We start from the raw sequence: 25,952 nt of genomic DNA, 5'->3' as shown, positions 1-25,952 counted from the left end.
ATTTCCAGTTTTTGAGCTGAAGAAAAACACTGTAGCATTCTAATAATAGTGCCAGGTTTTATTTATTTGCACCATGAGGTAACCATCACCATGACTAACTGGGTTGGAGGAATGCAAGAAGCCTGCTGACAATGATCCGGTTTATGTTAAAGTCTGAATTCAGTGTCCCTCAGTGTTCACTACTACTCTAATTCTGTCCTAAAGATATTGCCAGAAGTTCAGCTCCCTGCTGTAACTGCTTATGTCTTAGAATCACAGAAAGTTAGGGTTGGAAGGGACCTCAGGTGGTCTAGTCCAACCCCCTGCCCAAAGTGGGACCAGCCCCAACTAGATCATCCCAGCCAAAGCTTTGTCTAGCCTGGTTTTGAAAACCTCCAAGGATGTAGCTTCCACCACCTCTCTGGGTAACCCGTTCCAGTGTTTTACTACTCTCCTAGTGAGACAATTCTTCCTAATATCTAACTTAAACTTCCCTTGCTGCAACTTGAGACTGTTGCTCCTTGTTCTGTCACCTGCCACCACTGATAACAGTTTAGCTCTATCCTTTTAAACCTCCCTTCAGGTAGTTGAAGACTGATATTAAGTCCCCTCTCATTTAGCCTAGAGAAGAGGAAAATAAGCCCAGTTCACTCAGTCTTTCCTTAGAAGTCATGTCCTCCAGCCACCTCACCATTTTGTTGCTCTCTTTTGGACTTTCTCAGATTTGTCCACATCCTTTCTGCAGTGCAGGGCCCAAAACTGAACATAGTACTCCAGATGTGGCCTCACCAGAGCAGAATAGAGGGGAATAATCACTTCCCTTCACTTACTGGCAACACACCTACCAATGGAGCCCAGTATGCTGTTAGCCTTCTTGGCAACAAGGGCACACTGTTGGCTTATATTCAGCTTATTGTCCACTGTAACCCCCAGGCCCTTTTCTGCAGAGCTGCTGCCCAGCCAATCAACCCCAAACCTGTACCAGTTCATGGGATTGTTCCATCCTAAGTTCAGGACTTTGCACTTGTTCTTATTGAACCTCATGGGATTCCTTTTGGTTCAGTCCTCCAATTTGTCTAGGACACTCTGAATCCTAGCCCTACCCTCCAGCATATCTATTACTCCCCCCAGCTTGGTGTCATCTGTGAACTTGTTGAGGGTGCATTCTATACCATTTTCCAGGTCACTGATGAAGACATTGATCAAAACCTGCCCCAAGACTGACCCATGCAGCACTCTACTTGATACCAGCTGCCAACTAGACATCAAGCCATTGATTACTACACTCTGAGCTGGATGCTGCAGCCAGTTTTCTATCTACCTTACAGTCTATTCATCCAGCCCATGCTTCCTTAGCTTGCCTGTGAGAATGTTGTAGGAGACTGTATCAAAAGCCTTACTAAAAATCAAGGTATACCACATCCACTGGTCTCCCCACATCCCCAGAGCCAGTCATCTTGTCATAGAGCACAATCAGGTTGGTCAGGCATGATTTGCCCCTGGTGAATCCATGTGGACTGTTCCTAATCACCTTCTTCTCCTCCAAGTGCTTAGAAATGGATTCCTTGAGGATCTGCTCCATGACTTTTCCAGGGACTGAAGTGAGGCTGACTCCTCTACAGTTCCCTGGCTCCTCCTTTTTTCCTCTCTTAAATATGGGCACTATGTCTGCCCTTTTCCAATCATCTGGGACCTCTCCTGATTACCATGAATTTTCGAAGATGATGGCCAATGGCTCTGCAACCACACTGGCCTAACTCCCTTATTGCCCTTGGGTGCATCCCATCCAGCCCCATAGACTTGCATACATCCAGCTTTTCTAAGTAGTCCCTAACCTGTTCTTTCACCACTAGGGGCTGCTCACCTCATCCCCACACTGTGCTGCCCAGTGCAGTAGTCTGGGAGCTGACCTTACCTGTGAAAATTGAGGTGAAGAAGACAGAGTATTTCAGCTTTTTCTGCAACAAGGTTGCCTCATCCATTCAGTAATGGACCCACACTTTCCCTGATTCTCCTCTTGGTATAAGCATACTTGTAGAAATTGTTCTTGTTTCCCTTCACATCCCTTCTTTGCTGCAACTCCAACTGGGCTTTGGCCTTCCTGACTTCATCCCTGCCTGCCCAAGCAGTGCTCTTGTATTCTTCCCTAGTTATTTGTCCAAGTTTCTACTTCTTATAAGTTTCCTTTTTATGATTTAGTTTGCTGAAGAGTTCCCTGCTAAGCCAAGCTGGGTTTCTGCCATAGTTTTTAGTCTTGCACATCTGGATGGTTTCTTCCTACACTCTCAGGGAGGCTTCTTTAAAGTTCTCCTGGATTCCTCTCCCCCTCAGACTGTCTTCCCAGGGGATCCTGCCCATGAGGCCACTTAGCGAGTCTTAGTCTGCTTTTGTGAAGTCCAGGGTCCTTACGTTTTCCCTGTTTGTGAGCAGCAGGTGAAGAAGAGCCTGGCCCCTAGTTGGCTTCTCCAGCACTTGCACCAGGAAGTTGTCCCCAGCACTCTCCAAAACTTCCTGGATTGCCTGTGCACTGCTGTATTGCCCTCCCCTTCTTGGGCTGTCAGGTGCTCATCACCTCCTCCTGCCCCATGTACAAATTGGGCCATAATGTTGTACTTTGTTTGTTTCCCCCTGTTTCCTTTCAGGGAGCCCAGTGTAAACCTTCCGCCATCTTGTGTAGCAAGGCATGGCAATGAAGGGAGGTGCAAATCTGCAGCTTTTCCTCAGGACTTTACTATCTTTCATGAGAGGGATAAAAAAACCCAAAACAATCCTCCCTCAGTTATCCCCCATCAAGGTTAATATATTTTGAAGTCCCCCAACTTAGTATTTTGGGGAAAATAAAATGTCTTTCTAAGCCTTTGACCAGTGAGTGTTCCCAGAACTGCAGTGTTTTAAAGTTTATGCTTAAAACAGCTTGGTTAAGTATTAAGTCCACGCCACAAGTAATTAGCCTGGAAAAGAATGACTGACTTAAACTTAATTATGTTTAAGTTCATGTTTCATCTTCCATCTGTGATAGAATCGAAAGCCATTTAGCTTTATGATCATTCATGCCTTGATGGGGGTGATTCCATTTTTATTTTTATCAATTACAAACATCTCTCTCTGTTAAGTGAGTTTATAATAAGGCCACCCCACTGGTGTGGTAGGGGTGGTTTTGTGAAATGGGATAAGAAATGTATGCTGCATCTGAGTTGAATTGAGACAAGATACAGAGCCAGACTTTATTGTTAGAGGTACAACCCTGTGTGTTGTATCAAATTTATATGTGCAAATGCCTGAGCCTGGTATATCACATGCAGTTATGTGAGTGACTGACCATCTGTTTGTTCAGATGTTGCATTTGTGCAGAAACAGCTGGTATTTCCACACTTAAATCAATCTCTCTCTTTCTCTCTCTCTCTCAACATGTGCACACATAATATAAATGTGTAGAAGACCACACCTGACTTTGAACAAAAAAATGTCCTTGTTAAAATGTAAACTCTTTTCTAGTAATAGCTGTTCAGGAGAACCCATTCCCAGAACAAAGCACACAAACATACTGCTCCCAAAATCAAAGCATACTTGAAATACTGTTACATAATGAAAAAAATGTTAATTTTTTTCCAGCATTCGAGTTGTATAAAAAACATACTCTCAATCTCCAATGGAAAATCTGTTGTTGAATAGAAATAACTGAGCATGATTACTACTGTGAAGAACAATCGACGCAGTAATAATAAAAAAGGGTTCCGTCTCTGATCTTATGAGCCGCTCAGTCTAGCTACATTGATGTCCGTCTGGTGTCTTTACACCTTTTGCAGCATAGGCTTTGAAGCATGCTTTTGCTGAGGCATCCACTGGATTGGCCATCTGGAAAATGCCAAGTACTGTAAGGATTAAACACTAGTTCCAAAAAAAAAAAAATAAATAAAGAAGAGGAAGAGTTTAGATGCTCCAACAAATGCTTTGACATTATAGTAAATAGTCATTAGAACAGAGACTGGAGCTCTCATCCTTTCTCCTGATGAGTGGCCTAGCCCTCAGACCACAGAGTCATGATCATTGCTGTGCATTATCTCTCTTTCTCTCTCTGGCCCAGTGAATAATTATTTTGTTCATTTCCAAATTAAACAGTTTCAACAGAAGAAGCAGAGAGGTGATCAGATCAGAACACCCTTATGGTACTTAGGGGGTACATTTGGGAGATGGGAGATGCATCTTCAGATCCCTTTCAAGTAATGAAGAGAACTGAAGTTGGGTCTCCCGCATCCCAATGAGTGCCCTACCTACTGGGTTAGGGCGGATGGTCCTGTTGATGAGAGTTTTGGTAGAGACATCTTACTTCAGCAGAAAGTTCACAGGTGTGAAAGCAGATCACCTTCTTGAAGTCATCTTTATGCAGCACATGGCAAGGTACCTAAGTGCTAGAGGGGTGGAGTTTGACTCACACTTCTACTTAGCATTTCCCTTTAGCATGCTGGGGTGCTTAACGTTATGTCTACACAAGCCTTGAAAACTCAGCTTTACTGCCAAAGTAGTAAACACTAACCATCCATGCCTGCTCTTGTTCCTGCTCCATAACATCTTCCTCAAAAATGATGTGGGCAAGATGCCTTTGTGTGTTCCTACTACTGTACTCAAGATTTGAATTTTTAGTGGCTTGGGCCCTTTCAGGGTGTTCTCACTACCTAGTTTTTGGGGCTGATTTACCTAGAAAAGGAGTACAGCGGTTGGGCTTATTGTCTTGGCAACAAGACTGAGAGAGATACTCTGACTCTCTACACACAGTGCATGGGGAACTGAGACATCTAAACCCATGGTTTCACCTAGGTGGCAAATCCTGCAGTGAGTTATGTTTGAGCACATCCATTTTAGGGATCTCTGGGTGTGGACATACAAAATACTTAGAGGTGTAATCTACATTACCCAGAGGAGAAACAAACAGTTGATAGACAATATAAGCCTCTAACCTGGGGTAAATTTTGTCTAATCTGGAGATTTATGTCTTGAGAGAATTCGGAGTAAAATGCAACTGAGGTGAATTATACCAGTTTAAGGATTTGTCTCTCTCCACCCATCCTGGGGTAGCCATTTGTTAAATGTACACAGGCTATTTCCCACTCCTCCTTATGTGGCGGTGAAGTTCTGTAATAGTGCCAACTACCCTGGGATAGCAGTGCATCTGTCTATTTACACTATTTACAAATCTGATGTACATTACACTGGAGTACATGACCATCTGTCCATACTCTTGTTTAATACTTCATGGGGGGGCTGCTGAAAGTTTTTCATTTTTAGTTTTAAAAAAATGAAAGCCCCTCCCTATAACAAACACCCCCCCAAACAAACCCACCACTCATCACCTGCCTCAAGATAGAGCAAATATAAAATAGTCTATGATGATCTGAACAGGAAATAGCTCTTCCTACCTATTGAATTAAGTAAGAGAAATAATTATATTGTAAAGTCTATATATGTATGTTTGAGAGGTGAATGGTACAAATAAGTGTCATGTGAGACAGTAAGTGTACCAGTAATGCCCCTGTAAGAGACGGACAGTGCCCACAGTTTCATTAATGAAAATTGCTGCTTTATAAAAAAAAAAAAAAAATGTAGCCGTATAATATGGATAGATGATGATAAACTCGCCTTCCTTCAGGCAACATGGGATACAATTGACAAAGTTTTTTGATTTTCTTCAATTTATCCCTTTTTAATACATTTTCTATTCTCTCTCTTGCCTAATATATTTGGCTTGTACTCCTCTGTTTTCCTTGCATTTCTTGTGGTTACATTTATATTATTCATGCCAAAGAAGTCAACTGGGATTGACCTGGAGTGTATTCAAGCTGGAGTTCATATCCTCCTAATCCAAGGTCTCCTTCATGAATGTTTTCTTTGCCTGGAGTCTGGGGTGAGTCTATTTGGTCCTGTGCTGGCACTGGGGCAGGTGCTCCGGCATCATAATTCACAGTCAGTTCATCATTATTTACGATGCAGTCCATGTCGTCATCCTTCAGCTGATCCTGGGTGTTTTAAAAAGCAAAAATATCTCTGGTTGGTAAAGAGGATTCTTGAAACAGCTTTTCTATTCCAACTTAAACTAGTAATGGACCTGATGGTTTATGTTCTTATTAACTTTTGTGGAGTTGATTCATACCAGATGCTTCAATGATTCATTTGTCATAATGACCTCATCTTGATGATTTATATTAATAAGTTTGAAGAACGTGACTGCCTGCCACATCCTGCTTTCAGGTACTATTGGAAACCAGCTGTTAAAAAGGATTTAGATAAATAACATATTCATTTAAATTTAAGACATTTGGGGCCTGGGCAGGTGTAAGTCCTAGAAAATTCTAAATACAATTTTAAACCCTAAAACCTACATGTTCAGGCTAATTCAGACGGCCTTAACTTCTTGGAACATTTTAAAAGCACACTGGGAAAATCAAGCACTATTTTGAGCTGATTCTCTGTGAACCAGCGTGCTGTTATAGGAGGGCATAGAGCACTTTATGCCTAGTGTTTGGTCAGACTGCACCACTTCTTGTTCCTCCCTCCCCCTCCAAATACATGCAGGGCAAAGACTGCTTTGGAATGCAGCCGGGGCTCAACTGCCTAGGGCACCCACAGTCTGCAAGGGGAGGGAAGTGGAAAGTCTCTGTGTTAGTTTTACTTCCCTGCTAGGGACCCTGGACAGGGGTTCCAGGATCATTCGGTGCAGTGGGAAGAAAGGGGGACTCTGTCATCACCCTGGTCATGGTTCCTGGGGTGCTGGGTACTCTGAAGGCCCCACAAGAACTCTACAGCTTTTCAATCCCTGCCCTGAAAGCTATTTAGTCATTTTTACTTCCGTGCTGACTTTCCAGATTCATTTGGGGCATGGGGTGGGAGTGAAAGGGTAGTCAGGTGCTGTGGGGGGCTGAATCACCCTCTGCTGGGGGGCAGAGGGTACATGCTCTGGCCATCCCACCCCTACCCAAGATCTCTGCTTTTTTGCTTGCCCTGGAAAGCATTTTGTCAATGTCATTTCCCTGCAGGACCCTTTGCTGCGTGGTCTCAGGCAGGGGGGTAGTGGCACTGGAGGGATTGCCAGGTTCTGTGTGTATGGCCACATGTGTGGTCCCCTGCTTGTGGTTCCTAGGGGGTCCCCAAGAACTCCCCAGCTTTTCCAGCCCTTGGAAAGTCACCATGTCCATCAGCTCCTTGCTATGGACCCTGGGCACCACATCCCCCTGCCCCTGGGTGCCACAAGCAGGGGGCCACACAGCACCCCCAGAACTTGACTAACCTGCCATTCTTCCCCCCACAGATGAGCCTGGGGCCTACAGAACAGTCTGTGGAAGAAAGTGGAATGGATGAAATGGCTTTCAGGGCAGGGGTTGGAAAACCCTGGAGTTCTTGGGGGAGCCCCTAGAACACCCCCGCTCCCCAGTGAATCTGGGACCTTGCAGCACAGGGTCCTGCAGGGAAATGAAATGGGCAAAATGCTTTCCAGTACAGGCAAAAAAGCAGGGATTTTGAGGGTGGGGCAGAACATGCAGACCCTCAAACACCATAAGCAGGGCACTACAGCCTTCCAGCACTTGGCAAGCCTTCCACTCTCACCTCTCCTGCCCCAAATACCCCAATGAGCCTGGGACTTGCAGCACAGGCAGTGGAATTGGTTACACAGATTTCAGGGCAGAGGTTGAAAAGCAGTGGAGTTCCTGGGGGGGTGGGGACAACCACAGAGCACCCAGATCCTTCTGGGAACCATAAGTAGGGGTTTACCCAGCCCCCGCCCCTAACATCTGGTAACCCTTCTACCCTCCATCATGCTCCTACCCCAAATGAGCCTGGCACCCTACTGAGGGGCAGTTGTGAAATGGATCCCAATCAGTGGTGTTCTTGGAATGGTTCAATCACTATACAGGCAGTTCTCAACTTACAACGTTTTGAGTTACAACATTTTGCACTTACAACGTTTATAAATTGACACCCTGTTTCAACTTTCTGACATCAGTTTTGACTTTACAATGCTTGATCTGATGTGATGCCACACCATCTCCCTGGAGATGTCACCCATCTCCCTGGAGAACATCTATCCAAACTTCCTTGGACACTTTCTTTAAGAAAGCAGACAAGACTCCTGAGAAGACTCCAGCCAAGAACCCTTCAAAAAGTCCAACCAAGAGACCTTAAAAAATCCAGCAAAGTCACCTCAAAGAAATCCTTCCAAATCAATATGATTGCTATTTACAATATAAATACATTAATGTAGCTATATTACTAATCTATAATTGATTGAGTACAAAATTCTGGGGTATTTCTGGTGAAAATAGGGTTTCGGGCCTTGATTCAGGAATCAATTCCCCATTTATAACATTGTTTCTTATGAGAAAATTGGTTCCGAGTTACAACATTTCGACTTAAGATGTGGTTTTCAGGAACCAATTGTGTTGTAAGTCTGAGGACTGCCTGTATTTGTCTGCACCCTTATTATAACAAAATGTTTCTTCCAAAAATGGTCTGCCTTAAATTTAAGTAAAAATAAACTCTATCTACACATATGTATTTCATGTTTCCTTTTTTCTCTATATCAAGAGTAAAATAATTAGGCTTGTCTTAAATTCAAGGGCATCTTATATTTGAAAGAATACAGTAAATACTATTGACTTTGAGAATCAGGAATATAAATATCTTTTGGGGATATCCTTATATAGCACAAGGCTGTGCTGTGTGAAGACAGAGGGTGCTAGCTCTGGTTACATACTGCAGGGTGCTACAGGATGCTGCCTTGTTCCTTACGGACACATCGTTGAAGACACAAGTGCTCTGGGGGTGGGCAGGGTGGTGCTTTAATTAGAGCAGTCCTGAGAGCTGCTTTAATTGAAATGTTGTAGTTTTGTGCATCGGCGTACCCATGCTTCAAAATAGCGACAGGGGCACTTGAACTAAAGTTTGTTCGACCATGAAACAATCACCTGGTTCCCAGCACTGTGAACGATCCAGATCCAAAGCCCACTAGAATTGATGCAGGGCATTTGTTTAACTACAATGGGCTTTAGATCAAGCCCTAATGGCCATTCAGCAAGCTTAATTAATGTACTTACTCCGTATGCTCTTGGGCTAGTCAGTAGCCTGGCAACAGGATTACACCATTCTGGTAACGTTGTTGTAAGAGGTGGACCGGCATGGGTTAAAATAGGTTTCAGATATCTGTGAAGTCTGTTAAGGAGCATCTTTGATAAGCACATTGATGGTAGCAGGCAGTTCTATTAAAATGGGCATTTTTTTAATTAAAAAGAAAAAAATATGAGTATAATCTAGTTAAAAGGAAACAAAGGAAATGTCATGTCTTTACCCACCCATTCATCTATCTGATCAGTCAATATCCCATGTAGACTAAACTCCAAAAAACCATTTGATGATCAAAGCCTGTCAAATATGGCACCATAGCAGCTCAAATAGAAATGCCAGGGGATGCATAATACCAGAAGGTACTGAAAGATAAAATATGTACAACAAGATTTCCATGTTGAGCATATTCATCTAATGTCTCCACTGCTATGAAATTATATCCCTTACACAATTATATGCAAAACATTTTAAGATGCAGCTGTATGGGTAACTTTGCATAAAAGAGATAATTTTCTGTTTCCTTAAAAATGCACACTCAGCTTTTTATAAAATCAGTGTCTCCCTTCAACAGGCAAATATATTTAATCAAATACTAAGCTGTTTTATGGCTAGGAAGTATGCATAAGTTGTTCTCTGTAATGCTTTATTTTCAGTATTCAATATATTCATTTTACTCTTCATACATCAATGCTTCTTTATATGTTATGTAAATAAGTTGGTAACAGACTTATGCTATTGTCTTGCACCTGTCTTTCCAATCTTTTCATCCAAAAGTGCTTTATCGAGATAAAAGAAAAATCTGCTCATCTTTAGCAATTATATCATCCTCATATCTGTCAATAACGATTCTCCCAAGAGCAGTTCAAGTTGACTTATCTTCTTTGCTACTTTCACTAGCAATATAATTTTGACTGTTCAACTGGAAGCCAGTTTTAGGCTATTTTCTCTGCTGAACAAATTTCCTCTTATTGATTGCTGGCTATTTTCTTTCATTAAAGCCTCTAGAAAAGGAAGGAAAATAAAAGCAACAAATGTAAAACTAACAAAGACCTAAGAATTTCATAAGTGTCATAAAAGTGTTAATGAGTCTTTAGGTTAACTCTTTCAGTGCCTACCAGGTGTTCCATACTCTCACAAAGCAGAGGCAGTTCACACTGTGAAGAATTTATAAACTAAATAAGGTAACCCTACTGATTTCAACTGTAGATTTCAATGCTAGGAAAGACCATTAGATTATTTGGTCTAACCTCCTGTACAATTTCATCCAATTACCCCTGTATTGAGCCCAATTACTTTGTCTTTTGACAAAGCCATATCTGCCAGAAAGGTGTCCAGCTCTGATTTCAAGATGATAAGAAATGGAAAATAAAGACACACCTGGAAGCTCAAAGGAAGGAAGGAAGGTCTGGGATTTGTGGGAAAAACAGCCCAAACATTAATTTTATTGACTTGCTTCCGAGGCACATGACTGATCCAGAACTTTAGGAATATGAATGAAGAGGTACCTGGCAGACCAGAATAGGGACGAATGCTAGGGAGAAAATTTGTGGGTGAAACAGATAAATGATGTTTTTGAGGCTATCATCACTGAGGAAGGGTGATTAGGGTGACACGTTAAAGGAGAAGGTTGAGGATAAATCCGTAGGACTTTGTAGGAGAGGACAAGAAGTTTAAAATGGATTAGCAACAATATAAGTAGATGTCCTACTGCATTTGCTCAGTCTACTTCTTCATAAAGACAATGGACAGGTTCCCATTAACTTGGTGGAAACTTAGACAGATGTTTCATTGTTTTGTAGATATTTATTTATATGCAGTTGTATCTATAGCTACTGGTGATCATTAGGGATCCTAGTATTCTCTGTTTAAAAATTGCAAATTCTCTGATAAAATCCCTCATTTAAAACCCCCCAATCTGCATTTTTCTGCTATTTAAAATAAAACGTCACTGTATAAAGATATCAATTTAACACCATGTTTTACTGATATACAATCTTAAAGCAATTTGGAAGCCTACCAGTGCCTCAATCATTATAATAAAATCTAAACACCTATATATTTTGGTGTTTGATTTTAGTTTTCTTTTTTATCATGAAAAATCAAAGCTCCCCCTTCTGTCATCAGAACGTAGGTCCTGCTGTGGCTGTCAGCCCCTCCCCCCGCCACTGCTTTGTGGTGCTCAGGAGCTGTGATATGCTGATGCCCTGCCACTGTCTATGCTGTTGCCCCTCTGTCCCAAGCCACAGCCCCCTAGCCCTGCCAGTGCCCTCACTCCCAACCCACAATCAGTTCAATCACTCTCACTTCCCGGGCCATGCTGGTGCCCCTTACTCTCAACCCATAGCCCCCCATCCCTGCTGATGCCTGTCATTCCTGACTCGCAGCCTGCTGGCCCTACTGCTACCCTGCATGCCTGACCCACAGACCCCCGCCTCCCCAGTGCCCTGCACTCCCAAGCCACAGTACCCCCCCAGCACTGCTGGTACCTCTCACTGCTGATCTCCAACCCCCTGCCCCCCCAGCTGGCTCCATCCTGCCCGGTCTAGAGTGGCAGCTGTGGCAGTTCTGACTCATGTGGACGGTGGCAGAGCAAGTCCTGTCCTAGCAGGGATTGAAGGGAGGAAGAAGGGAGTATAGCACTCCCACCCTGAGCTGGGGTTCCTGTGCTGTTCCAGGTGGCCTGGCTATGCCCCCCTTACCTGGGGCAGCGTCTCTCGGCTGCTCCGCTTCTGCAAGCACAGGCACTGTCCCTGGTGCTGCTGGCCTGGCCACGCAGCTTTCTGCTGCCCCTGAAGGGCTCTCTGCCCCTACCCTTGCTGGAGGGACAGGTGCCTCCCCCCTGCCCTGCTGTAGCCCCTGTGCCTGGACACCTTCCCCCAGCATTGGCAGGCACTGCCCCCCACCCACCCACGCACACACTCCTCTCTCTCGCATGCTTCCCCACACAGTCCCAAAGCCCCAGCCCTCCCACCACCACCCACCATAGGCTTACCTGCATCAAGCTGCTGGGGCTTCTCCCACCACCCTGCATAGCTGTATGGCCACATGCATGTGCACGTGTAGATGCACGTGGTGCCTCCTGCCTCCAGTTGCCCTCTCCCCACTCCCTGCCAGCCCCAAGCAATTCCTTGCAAGCTGGAAGTCTGCCAGCCTACAAGGAAAAACCCGCCGTTTCCCATGGTTTTCTCTTGAAGAGGAAAAATCCACATTTTTCTCCTTCAAATGAGAAAATCAGTATTTTTCTGCAGCAAATGAAAAACCCAGATCCCTTGTGATCATTATAAAGAAATTGTCCTTAAACCAAAAATTTGAATACAATTTCAGCATACCAAAAGGCAGTAATAAAAGTAGGAATACTATTCCATAATATAATATAATATAATGAGTTAAAATCCAGGTTAAAGTGGTTTCTGATGTTATCGGAGCACTGCATTACTCTATAAATTAGAGAACAGATGCAAGCATGATAAATTAGCTGGAAATTATGTGGCCTTGCATGCAGGGCAACATACTGAATTAGTAAATGGGTAATGATGAATCAGCCTCAGAAAATAATAGAAGTTTGTTTATCAAAGCTGTTCCAGACCACTTTCATCTAGAAAACATGAACCTTATGAGATCATGTTTACAGTGAAATTTCAGAACTTGCTGCTTTTGGTTTGTTTCAAGAAGTACAAAGATGGGCAGGCTTGACTTCTCAGCAATTCACATTATTCTTCAGGCTATTACAGAAACATACATGGGATAACAGCCAACCACCAGTTAGGTGAAGATGCAAATCTATGAGACTTGTGTGCCGTCATCCCTGCTGTACGGCTCAAAAACATAGACTACGTATGAGAGGCACCTCAAGAGACTGAACAGCTTCCATATGAGATGTCACCATAAGATCCTGAAAATAAAGTGGGAAGACAAAATACCAAACCCAGGAGCACTCAGGACTGACACTCTTCAAAATCACTATCAAGAAGAGGAGGTTGTGATGGATTGGCCTTATCGGGTCAATGGGAGGAGACCATATCCCCAAGGATATTTTGTATAGTAAGATTTGAGACTGCTTTAGAAAGTGGAGTTGCCCTCTCTGGTGGTACCATGATGTGTGCAAAAATTATATGAAGGTATTCAACAACAACAACAAAGAAAGCTGGGAGGAGCACACAGAATCCCATTCCATCTGGAAGCAACATCTGTCATTGGATGCAGCTCAGCATGAAGTGGCTTTGATTCGGAGGATGGAAGCAAAGCAAGAAAGAAGAATGCAGAGTGCTGTAAACTTGGACTCCAACTCAGACAACATACAGATCCGTGAAACTTGTAACAAGCTGTGTCACTCTTGAATTGGGCTTGCCAGCCACAAATGGATTCATAAGGCATCTGACTAGACTGCTTATGTGTCCAATATGATCCAGAGGATCAATGGCCGCCTACCTACAACTGTGTTTTCTGTCTAAGCTGCAAGAAAAACATCAGAAGTACGAAGTGGCCAAGAGCATTGTCTCTTTAAGGCAACACACACAAGTTGTTGAATGGAACGATGGATTTTTCAGCACTTCTGAAAATTAGCTGATGCCAATATAGTAAAACTATTAGGCCCCTTCTATGCATTACAGGTATTGCGCAATTAATTGGTTAGTTGCACAGTTATCTGCAGACCAGCTACATGTGCAAAGTAGCTATTACATGATAAAAAGCTCCAACCAGCTATAAAGTTAGACTTAAAAAATGTGGACTAACTTTATAGCTGGTTCCTATTGAGCTTTAATTTGCATGTGTAGCAGGGTCTCTCCTGTGACTGGGAGCCCCATCAGCTGACAGGGCTTTCAGGCACAGGGGTACATCTTGCCCAGAATGAAAACCCCAAGCCCTGGGGATCACAGTGGCTGTGACTCCAAAGGGGGCGTGGGGGAGGTATGAAATCCTTAGCCCACACAGGACTCATGTTCTGGCTCCTTACTCACAGTGGGAACTGAAAGACCCTGCAACTGATGGAGCTCTTGGCCCCTGCTGTGTCTCGCACATAGCTGTGACCAAGAGCCCGGTAACTGAGAGGGTTTCTGGTTCTGACCGTGCCTCACATGTAGTTGCAGGACTCTTGGTCCCGGCTACACATGAGGTGCAGTCAGGACGAGGAGCCCTTTCATTTGTGGGGTGTCTTAGCCCTGGCTGCGGGAGGCCCCCATGGCTGGGAGCCCCCAGGATCAGACTCCCGCTTGTACCAGCAGTATGGCGCAGTTGGACCTAATATGTGATCCTACAATAGTGCCTCCTGCCTTGCATGTGTAGATCTTGCATTAGTTCCATTCATGCTTTTACCTGCACATATAGAGGGGACCTGAGTTAAAGCAAGTTTTGTAATGAGAAACGTCAGGCAATCTTAATAAGACGTGACTCTACCAGCCGTGCCAATAATCCACCAGCAATAATCTACCAGCCATGCCGAGACATGCCATGCTAAATGGCAAAGAGAAAGTAAATAGGGATTTATCATTTACTCTCTTTCACAAGAACTAGAGATCACAAAATGAAATTAGTAGGTAGTAAGTTTAAAATTAACAAAAGGAAGTTCTTAGTGTGTAATTGAAATGTAGAATTCATTGCCACCAGATGTTGTGAAAACTGACAGTTTAGCCAGATTCAAAAAGGGATTGGACAAACTCAAGGGGGCATCAGTAGCTACCAAGCATGGGTGTTAGGCATACTGCCCCTGAATCAGAATTTCCCAGATCTTAAATGCTGGAGGCTGCAAGTGAGAGAGGAACAGTGTAAAAAAAGCCCTGGTCATACTCAGTTCACTCTGTCTTTCAGGATCCATTCTCTGCCAAGCTTGACACAGGACAGTGGGCAAGATGAACCTATGGTCTGACCCAGTAAATAGCAATTCTTATGTGATGTTCTAATCTGTTAACCAAGATTGTTTGAAACTGGTCAATATTCAGAATTTCCAGCCCACAGGAAGTTTTGAGGTCTTGAAATTTGTTTCATCTCAGTTTGGGATGAAAAAAGAACCTAAATGTTTTACTAAACAAGAATCCAAACCCCAAACAAAACCCCCATTTGATGGGGTCAAATGTTTCATTTAAACCTTATTGTTATGAATTTTAAATTAAAATAACAAGTCAAAATGATAGAGTGCAAGAAACTATTCCAACACTATCAAAAATGCACTGTTAAAATGCTTTCCTGTAACAATGTTTACGTTAACATAGTATGATCCCATGCAATGCCTCAATTTCAGCACATCAGCATTTTTTGATGGGAGACTTCCACGAGAGAATTTTTGACCAGCTCTGTTGCTAAGAGTTACAGACGATTCTTGTTCTGCAGAGGGTCTGAGTTCTAGTCCTAGTGCGAGGTAGATGTGATGTGCAGCATAGTAATGACTGCAGACTGTAAAGGAAAGGTAATTTATATTTTGTGTACAACAGCAAAATCTTCTAAGCTAGAAAAGGCCACTGCAGTTTTGAATTATCTATCTAGCAGGTCCCTTAAGGCCCTACAAAATTCTGTTTCTGGCCCATAGTGCTTCACTTTTTTCCTTTATCAAACAGTGGTGGCACTGTGTCTCAAGGCAAACAGACATTCCCCAAAGGCAAATAAATTATCGTCCTATGCAGTACTTGCTATTGAAATATCCTATAAAGTGTGAAACTTTGTTATACCATTCAAACACATATTCAGTCATTTTCTGAAGAATCCTTTTCTATGGCAAAAGCAAGCTGTGCCATAAATATCCATTTGTTAATGGTGTAGCATTTAATATTCAAGACATCGCTCCATTACAGGATGAAATTTATGGCTGAGGCATAAATCCCAGAAAGTAAGTGTCAACATTCCTGGAAGCTTGGCTGTGCTTTGTGCAGTCTCAAGGTTTCTTCTGGTTTGCAAGATTTTTATTTTAGTGTCTCTCTCATTTGTATTTTTATTTAAAGTGGAATTTAATGACTTTGTCACAAAGCTGGGATAACAGCGTGGTGTTTTTCTGTTGTATCAGTGAGGAAGCACTAGTAAGGGAGATGCAAAGGGAAAAAATCATCCCTACAGGTTCAGAAATGTGATTTCCTTAATAAGTAGGAGTGATCTTCAGTTCCTCCTTAAATTGTCAATTTGACAAGGCAAGTGATTTTGATTTATGTTATATGGAGGGCTACAGAGCAAGCAATTCAATTTTAAGTGTGTGTGTGTGTGTGTGTGTGTGTGTGTGTGAAAGTTTGAGAGCTAACGAAAGCGAGCATCCCTGGCAAGCCAAATGCTTTGTGTTGAGCATCTGGCTAAGAGCCTGCATCTGGCTGACTTGTTGCCAACAGCTGGGTGGGATCATTTGGTTACTTTTCCATAAGTTTGTGTACACAACTGAGCTGGTGAGGCTCTCATGTGATGTCTTAAGAGGGTTAAATACATGCATGGCAGATGTGATGTGCCCTAGAAGGGGAAAGGAAGGTTTTTGTGAAAGCCTCCCTTCTGGTACTGGCAGGGCAGGATGATATTTTCTCATGTATCAAGACATTTTCTTTAGAGGAGGGGGAGTTATCTGTTTAGAGTAGCTGAGAGAGGCAGGGCACTGTGACCAGGCAATTTAACCTTCCAGACAGTAGACAGGTATTTTTATGAGGCTCATGAGAACCAAAGGAGGGTGAGACTTTTGAGTTAAGCATAATGATCTGCATAGTAGAGAACTGGGAAGCCTTCCAGGGCTGTGGTATACATTATACCAATGGCATAGTGAAGGGCCACTCTTATGTTTCCATTAGAGCAGGTTTGTTAAAGATATGGCCTGCAGAATCTGATGATCCAGCCTGCAGTGCTGCCTGTGGGTCATGGACTGGCCCGCATGCTACATGCAGCATGGGGAGCCAGTCTGGGGTATGTTTTGCATATGGTACCCACGCCATATGGGTCCTGTGTGCTGTGTCCAGTGTCTGTCTGAATCAGGTCCTTAGACAGGCCCCCCAGATCCAGCATGCAGGGGCTGTCTGTCATGGGCGCCACATCAAGTGCATGTCCTAGACCCACCCTTCACACCTGGTGCCTTTCATGCCCTGGATTGGCCCCATGCACTGTATGCTACATGTGGGGCTGAGACCCGCAGGTGCTACATGTGGTGTGTGGGGCTGGAGCTGGTCCGTATGCTGTAGGGAGCACACAGAACTGGTCCAGGGTGTGACCCTGCATAGATCTGGCACGGGGCTGGTGTGCGGGTCTGATCCAGACTGCATGCCAGCAGTGTGCCTCTCAATTCAGCCTGCAAGGCCAGATGAGTTTAACACCCCTGACTTAGAGTGAGACTCTGATCTTTGTTGCAGTTTTCAGTCTTAGTAACAAATGCCCCCTTTCATCAAGTCCATGTGTTTTCTGTTTAAGGGACAGTTTAATAGGGAAAGGTAAATTCTTGTGGTGTTTTTCATAATATGAACTTGGCACATCTGAGGCATAAAATAAACCGCTTTAGTGAAGATGTATTGAAGTCATCCTCAGGTAACTGATGCTCTGTTCCTTGTAAGATAGGAAAAGGAACTGATTGTAAGATACTGTTTCTTGGTCTGTCTTTCTGTGTAGGCTGAGCTGAATAGCTGGAGAGAGGGGACTGTGTTTGACAAGCCTTGTTAATGAAAAATGCATTTTTAATTAACTTTATCCCAGGTGAATATCTACTCCAGTATGGCATCTAGACCAAGACAAGATCCAATGTCAGAATAAGAAAGAAATGAACAGATTATAGTATTCATGAAAGCTATAATCTTAAAAAAAAAAAAGTGATTTTTTAATTTTGTTTATTTTTTTTTTGTAACTGGACACATTGAAGAAACTTAGAAGAGGTGAAAGGATACAGATAGACTCTTGCAGCTCCTGACAGATAACTGGTTTACTACCCAGAAGGTGGTTTACTTCTTAATATGTATCATGCAAAAAAACAGGGATAGGGGGAGTACATGGGTCTTTAGTAGCAAGCTCACTGAAGTGGATAAGAAAATATCTACTTGAAACGTCTAAAGACATTATTTCCTGGATGAAACCTCTCCATTCAGAGAAATTTTGAGACCAATCAGGGGCCTACTGACATGATGGAGAAGTAGGTAATTTAGCTACAAATGAGGATGACAATATGCCTTCATGGATGGTAAGATGTATAAGTATCTTGATGTATCTAACACAGAAGAAGAATGAACTTCCATTAGTATTTGTTCATATAATATTAGAAAAGGCCATTAGACTGGCTTGAAGAGAATGTGTGGCTAGGGAAGGTCTGAGAGCCACGTAGGAGAAAATGCCAGGATGCCTTTAGTCAGTTGTCTTTTTTGAGTTAGGAGTGTGGCAGGATAAGTAACTGTAAAAATAGGATGATTTAGCCTAGATAAAAGATTTAAAGACAACCTAATGGGCAAATCTGCAGTATTTTAAATTATGAATGCCACTGCAAAAGCTTAGTCTTTCCCTTTAAAATGTCCTACGGCAGGAGAACATGGAGATAGTGAAGTGACGAGGCATTTCATTTTAGAGCAACTAAAAGGTGACATGGCTTTATACAGTGTGTGTCCCATGACAAGCTGTGGCATTCACTGCCTTACAAGATCGTTAGGCCAAATACTGCAGCATGATTTTTGAGGAACAGCGACAGGATCCCAGTAACATAGCAGTACCTGTAGCTGTGCAAGACAAAGTAACAGGGGCTGTCAGATTTCATCCTTCAAGCCACCTGCAGGGGTGGGGAAAGGTTCTGTTCCTGCTGGGTACAGCACTGCACATTCACTGTGTTTTTTTCTGAGAGTCCATGTTTCTGCCCTTCCACCCCCAGTCTATACTTTCATAGATTTCATAGACATCAGGGCTGGAAGGGACCTCGGAAGATCATTGAGTCTAGCCCCCCGCCCAAAGGGCAGGAAGTCAGCTGGGGTCATAGGATCCCAGCAAGATAAGCATCCAGTTTCATCTTGAAGGTGTTCAATGAAGGCGCTTGAACCACCTCCGGTGGCAGGCTGTTCCAGACCTTGGGGGCTCGGACAGTAAAGAAGTTCTTCCTTATGTCCAGCCTGAAACAATCTTGAAGTAGTTTGTGACCATTCGACCTCGTCATCCCTTGGGGTGCTCTGGTGAACAAATGTTCCCCCAGATGCTGGTGGTCACCCCTGATAAACTTGTAGGTGGCCATCAGATCACCCCTGAGCCTGCGCTTTTTCAGGCTAAAGAGCCCCAGGGCTCTCAGCCTGTCATCGTAGGGTCTGCTTCCCTGACCTCTGATCATGCGTGTGGCTCTTCTCTGGACTCTCTCAAGCTTCTCCACATCCTTTTTGAATTGTGGAGCCCAAAACTGGACACAGTACTCCAGCTGCGGCCTCACTAAGGCCGAGTACAGGGGGAGAATGACGTCCCGGGATTTGCTTGAGAAGCATCTATGGATGCAAGCCAGCGTTTTGGTACTTGACATATCAGCTATTGTCACTGCTGGAGGATAATAGATGGATCTGGCATAGCATGGTAAAACCTTGTAATGCGTTTGATTAAAGTTGTAAAATGCTTTGGTAAACTTTTTTAATGGAATATTTCAATATGTTACTAGAGATGTTGTAGGTATTAGATAGGCATCAGTTTCAAAGGGTTTAAGTTGATGCTTAATGCCTGCCTACCTCACAGTTCATTATGTTTGTAATGATGGATTTTGAGAGCGGAGACTGTGAAAGATATTTTTGTTTTAATTTGGCATCATTCCCTTCTGTTTATTGGTGCAATACACTGCGCACATGTACCAAGAGTGGCATGGGGCCAAAATACAGATGGGGAAAAGTACAGTGCAGCATGAATGAGCATGAGGATTTTTCATTTCACTGTTTTGTTGCTGTTTGGGATTCCAGTCTCAGGTTATTTGTAATACAAAAACCCTATACAGTGCATATGACCAAGTGTAGCTGTTTGATGAATGTGATTTCATTTAGGAAATCATATAATCCCTAAGGCCATGGTTTTTCCCCCTCCTCCCTTAAAACTAGAACCCATGTTTTAGATCTGCTTTCAAATCCCAAGTTTGGAGCTTGAACCTTCCCTGTCCGGGCCAGATCTCTATACCTTCACATCTGAGATGATTTAAACTGTGATCCAGATTTCAGACTCCCAAGTTTGGGAGGCTTTAGTTTGAATGTTCTGATTCAGATTTGTGTTTTCAATGCCCTTCCATCACGTCCCCCAACCATGAAGCATCATAACTCCATCCAATTACCAGTTCCCGTTTGGGTAGAGGCATTTCACAGGTTTTATAGCCGTCATTCTGGGACTTTGCTATAACAATCCCCATGTCTGCCTGTAGATCTGTTGAATTTGATGTGTGGTGCTCAATCCCTCAGTCCATGGGCCAGATTCAGCCTGCAGAGTCATGTAATCCAGCCTTTGGGTCTCTCCATGGGTCCAGAGATTTGGCCAGTTGCCAGTTTCCATGACCCATGGGACTAGATTGGCCCTAGCCAGGCCAGACCTGCATGTAGGGACTGGGCTCTGTTCCCACATGGCTGGATTGGGCCAGGCTTTATTCAGCAGTGTGAGATCTGGCCTTGGGTCCCATTCCTACATGGCTTCATCGTGGCTGCATTGGAACTTGGCCAGGCTGTTTCCATGCAGCTGCATCAGGCCCTGACTGGGTCAGCACCATGTGCTGTATCAGGCCATGATGGGATCTGGCCTTTTGGATGCACCTGGGACTGCTCATCCAGTTTGCAGGCTGAAAAGGTCAGGCACTGCTGGGTTAGATTGTAACATTTAGCTCCAGCCCTGAGCATGGGCATCTTTACCACCCCAGGAGGATCTTGGGAAGGGACTCTTCCTTTTGCAGATGCACTCTTTTCCCAATCTCTCTTGCATGAAGAAGGGAAATGGTTAGACACATTCCTTCCCCTTTCAGGCCTGCACAGCATCAAAGCCTGATGCAAACAGAAAATGCAAAGCATGGATTTTGTGTTGTGATTTCCCTCCATGAAAGCACACATTCAGAGCCTTTAGCCTATAATTGTTTCTGGCACAGGGTTCCCAGGATGAAGAAGAGGTCTCTTGCATCTTAGCTGCATTTACTTATGCCCAGAAAGAGTTGATCTCATTTTTTCGTTCCTTAATTACATGGGTGGGGCAGGATCTGGATGAATCAGAACACAGCAGCGCAGGGGCAGGGAACTGAAACATGTCTTCCCAAAGGACCAGGAGTGTCCAAGGAACACTGGGCAGTTCCTTGGAAAGCAAATAGGTATAGGATATTAATCCTGTTAATTATACAGGCTGGGGAAAAAAAAGTGAATCCCAGCAAGTGAACTGCTAGTATCCTGGGAAAACTTGGTAACAATATTCTGTAGAACTGGCTTGCTAACATAGACACTGGTGCAGCCATCATTCTTTTGACTAAGGATTGGTTTACTCAGTTTGTTTCCCATAAAGCTGCTACTCTGTTGGCCAGAAGCTACACAGAGTAAAACATTCCTTGCATGCCAACTAATGAGTGCAGCCTTCATGGTGGCCTTGCTGGATTGGGAGTTAAAGATTGATTCCCATCACTGAGTCACGTGGGGGTTTCCTGCACTGCAGCATAGAGCAATACTGCTAGGTCACTGCATGGTAATTAATAATCCATGTGTTAGGTGACAATAGCACTCCGTTATTTATTGGGCCAATGGTAATCTTTTACATTCCTCTGATGTATAATAAATCCTTCATGCCCCTTTAAAAAAGAACCAGGAAGCATCAAAGAAGAGTATATTTTTTACTTTTAAGAAATGCTCCCATGCCAGCCTGGCACTGCAGTTATGGCTTTAGGTACTCCTTGAATTTTCTTTAACATGCCAATATAGAGAAAATTAAATCAAAATATCGACTTGAGTAATACAGACCTAACCAATGACACTGGACTAGCCAAATGAAAGGCCAAAGTCAAGTCTACTATAAGAGTGAGAAAGAAACGTGAAAAAAATACCACCATGTCCAATGAACAATCTCTGGATTTGTGAAAAATCATAAAAATGGACAACGCGAGGAACATTTTATATATCTGTGTGTGCACACATGCATGTGCTTGTATATAAGAATCATATATTGTATAAATAATTATATATAGTTTTGTCCTAAATATTTTACGATCTAAAGATGATATATGAAGGGAGAACTGGATACGACAAATGAATAAGGAAAGCAACCAGTGTGATGGCAGAGCCATTCATATTATTTTCATATCTCTTCATGTGAACCTGGTTGTTTGTGCACTTTTTAATATTTTAGTAATACAGGCTTAAGATTTTGTTTGCCAGAAGCACAAACATTACTGCTAGTTTACTATCATGGGTGTTGGTATCTTGCAAGGTCTTGATGTCTTGTGTTTTGCACAGTAGGTTTACTGTAGTAAGTGATCTAGGAGCCTGATTAGAGATCCTGGAAGAGGCATTCTTGAGTCCTACTCCTGGCTTTTGCACCAGGACAATGTGGGGTAGGTAAGTGTGGCACCAGTCCCTGGTGCCCACTTAGTAGGTGATGCTAGAATGACAGCTCCCTGGTGAGCCCACCCCATGGCAACAGCGGCAGCCCTACACCATTGCTGTTGCAGCAGCAGCTGGGTACATGGACCCTGTGCTGCTGCTGTAATGGTAATAACTGGGGCAGGCAGACCCTGCCACAGCAGCAAATAAGACTTCCAGGGCAGTCCCCGGAGCAAGTAAGATGTCCCCACTTTTCAGTAGGGGTTGCCAAGGGTGCAAACCCAGCTTGTTATGCCTCTGGGCTTTTATGCTGTCTTCCTTTGTGGCTTTCAGCAAACCAGCTATATTCTTCACAATAAAGTAGTGATAATAACATTCACCTGCCATTATACACGACTGTTGATAAAAATATAGAACGTGGTTTTATAGGAAATACATTTTATCAAACAAACCTAATTTAATTTTTGGATGAGATTACAAGTTTGGTTGATTAACATAATTATGTAGATATAATAGAGTTTGTAAAGCACTTGGTTTCATATGGCATGACATCCTGATTAAAAATTGCACTATACAGTATCAATACTGTTTATGTTAAACGGATAAGAATTAGTTAACTGGCAGACCAGAAATTGTACTTGTTAGTAGGGCATCATTGAATATGGGTGTTTTGAGTAGGGTTCCAAAGGTGTAATGCCCAATGGTATTAAACATTTTAAACAATGATCTATATGGATAAACAAAATGTGTGGGTTACAAAGATTGACATTGTGGTATACAGTAATGAGGACAGGGCAGTGAAGCAGACCAACTTGGATCACTTGGTAAGGTAGGCCCATACAAGTAAAATACCTTTTAATACAGCCAAATGCAAAGTGATACATGCTGGAACAAAGAATGCAGGCCACATCTAAAGAATAGGAGTCTGTACCTTGAAAAGTAGCGACTAAAAAGGAGTTAGGCAACAAGCAACTCAATATAAGTTCTCTCTGTGATGATGAGACAAAAAAAAGGGCTAATGGGATCCTTGGATTCATAAAGTGAGCAGGAGTAACTAGGAGAAAGGAGTGATTTTACCTGTGTATATGCCATTGATCAGAACAATGCTGGAATAATACTTTGCTGGAATAAGTTCCACCGTCCACATTTTAAAAAGGATTTTGAAAGAAATTGGAGAGGATGCAGAAAAGAGCCACAAAAATGATTCGAGGGCAGAAAAAAAACGCCTTGCAGCAGGAGATTTAGGGATCAATTTGTTTAGCCTCTTGAAAAGGAAAATAAAGCTGTGACTTAATTACAGTGTACAAGTATCTTCACAAGGGAAAATACAAGATACTATGGTAAAATGCTTGTTAATCTAGTGAAGGAAGATAGAATAAGAAGCAATACCTGGAAGTTAAAGTTGAATGTGTCTACATTCAAACTGGAAATAAGGTATATATTATTAACAGTGAGATCAATTACTTACTGGAACAAACTACAGAGGTAATTGATAGATGTTTTTCTCTTGATGTTTTAAAATCAGGATTCGATGCCTTCCTAGAATATATGGTTTAGCGAACATTTTTTTGGCTTAATGCAGCAGTATATAGATAACACCAGCAGACTCTGCCTATGCCTGAAGAAGGGTGTTTGTGCCCAAAAACTTGCAAAGAATAATTTTTCCAAATATTTAGTTGGTCTAATAAAAGATATCACATTTACCTAAATAACTTTGTTGGAGTATCTAGATGAAATTAATGGCTTGTTATGATGCACAGAAAATAAAACTGGACCATTTAATGGTCCCTTTTGTGCCTTTAACTTAAACTGTGAATTAATTAACATCTGAAAAGTCTTTTGAAACTGGAAATGACAGAGAAGTGCTAGGCATATTTGTTGCTTTCCCCCAATAGGATTGCCACTGAACTTGAAAATGTATCATGTTTAACATGATTTAGCATGATTATTTAGCATATTTAGCATGATTTTTCAATGCTATTTTTCTTTTCCTTCTGTCCATCTGTGGCCAGTTGTGAGTGCTGTCTAGTTTTGGGCACCTCACTTCAAGAAAGTTAGGGACAACTTAGAGTCCAGTAGAGAACAACAAAAATGATTAGATGTTTTGAGAAATTTTATTTATGTGGAAAGGCAGAAAGAACTAGAATTATTTAGTTTAAGATTGAAAAGACTGAGGAAGGATTTGATAACAGTCCTCAAATACCTGAAGAGTGGTTAGAAAGAAGTTGTAGGTAGACTATTTTCTTTTGGCTTCAGGAGACAGGACAAGAAGCAATGGTCTTAAATTGAAGTAAGCAAAATTCAGGTTGGAGAGCAGGAAGAAGTTTCACATAATGAGGGGTGAGTATTAAGTGTTGGAACAGGCTACCTGGAGAGGTTGTAGAATCCTTAGCCTTCTAAGTTTTTCAGAGCATGTTAAACACACATATGACTGGGATATTTTACACAGGGTGATCCTGCCTGAAGTACAGAGGGTTGGACTAAATGACTTTCTGAGGTCCCTTCCAGCTCTACTTTTCTATGATCACCATGGTCTGTTGGCCCTGAAGAGCATTATAAAAATTCTTGGCAGTGGTGCCTCTTAGGAGATGTTTATAGAAGAAAAGAGGAGCATGAGTGGGTTTGGATGTTTACTTTTCAATGAAAACTCAGAATTTTTCACGTAAAGTTTAATTGAAATTCCGTGCTCTATTCTATTATTTTTTTTGTTGGAAAACAGTTTTGATAGATTTTTTTTTTTAATCAACTGCGCCAGGGCCCAACTATATCAGTAATTACCTCTCTATTCATGATGTATTAGTGCAGCTACAAAAAGCAGGGAGTGCAAGAGCTAGAGGTAAAAGAATCCCTGTCAAATGGCCCTAGTGGTAAGTGAACAACTAGAGGAGAATACTGTTATCAGAACATAATGCAAAACCCTGCTTCTTAATAAAAACTATATCATAACTGGCAACTTTTCATATTAATAATGCTACCTTTACATCCCAGTAAACCTTCCTAAAGCGTGGGAGGACAAAAAATAGAATAATACATGAACTGCAATTTGGACATCAGCATGCAGGTTTAATTTGCCTCAGAATTTTTTAGGTGCAAAGCTGATGGACCCTAGAAAAGTCTGGATCCTACCAAGTACTAGTTGACACCTTACAAAATGTTTCCTATAATTCCACAAGAGGTCTGACATACACACATATTTCTTCTTTTTCAGGAAACCAGTGCAAGAGTAACTATATGGGAGAAAAGTGAAATTATATCAGTATATCAGGTCCATTATACTTTTAGTTAGAGGTCTGAAGCACAAATATATGTGCAAAACAAAAGTAATAGGGGTAAAGTTTACTAAAAGTGTTCAAACTTCAACAAAGTTAGGATTTTTATTTAGATTCATAGATGCTAGGGTCAGAAGGGACCTCAACAATTCATTGCGTC

The 25,952-nt window shown here is 42.5% G+C and overlaps 1 protein-coding gene across 1 annotated transcript in view; it reads right to left on the bottom strand.

The window, feature by feature from the left end:
- Positions 1-5,554: 5,554 nt before the first annotated feature.
- The window catches only part of SLC9A9 (solute carrier family 9 member A9), a 413,235-nt gene continuing 392,837 nt past the window's right edge, over positions 5,555-25,952 (bottom strand). Inside the window, exons 15-16 of the mRNA XM_025208443.1 lie at positions 9,063-9,168; positions 5,555-5,990 (exon numbers count right to left, since the gene is read on the bottom strand). Of these exons, the coding sequence (XP_025064228.1) occupies positions 5,769-5,990; positions 9,063-9,168 (328 nt within the window). The 3' untranslated portion in view covers positions 5,555-5,768. The remainder of the gene's footprint in view (positions 5,991-9,062; positions 9,169-25,952) is intronic.

Source organism: Alligator sinensis, unplaced genomic scaffold, assembly GCF_000455745.1.
Source record: "Alligator sinensis unplaced genomic scaffold, ASM45574v1 scaffold846_1, whole genome shotgun sequence".
Taxonomy (NCBI): Eukaryota; Metazoa; Chordata; order Crocodylia; family Alligatoridae; genus Alligator; species Alligator sinensis.
This window is presented reverse-complemented; position numbering and strand designations above follow the sequence as displayed.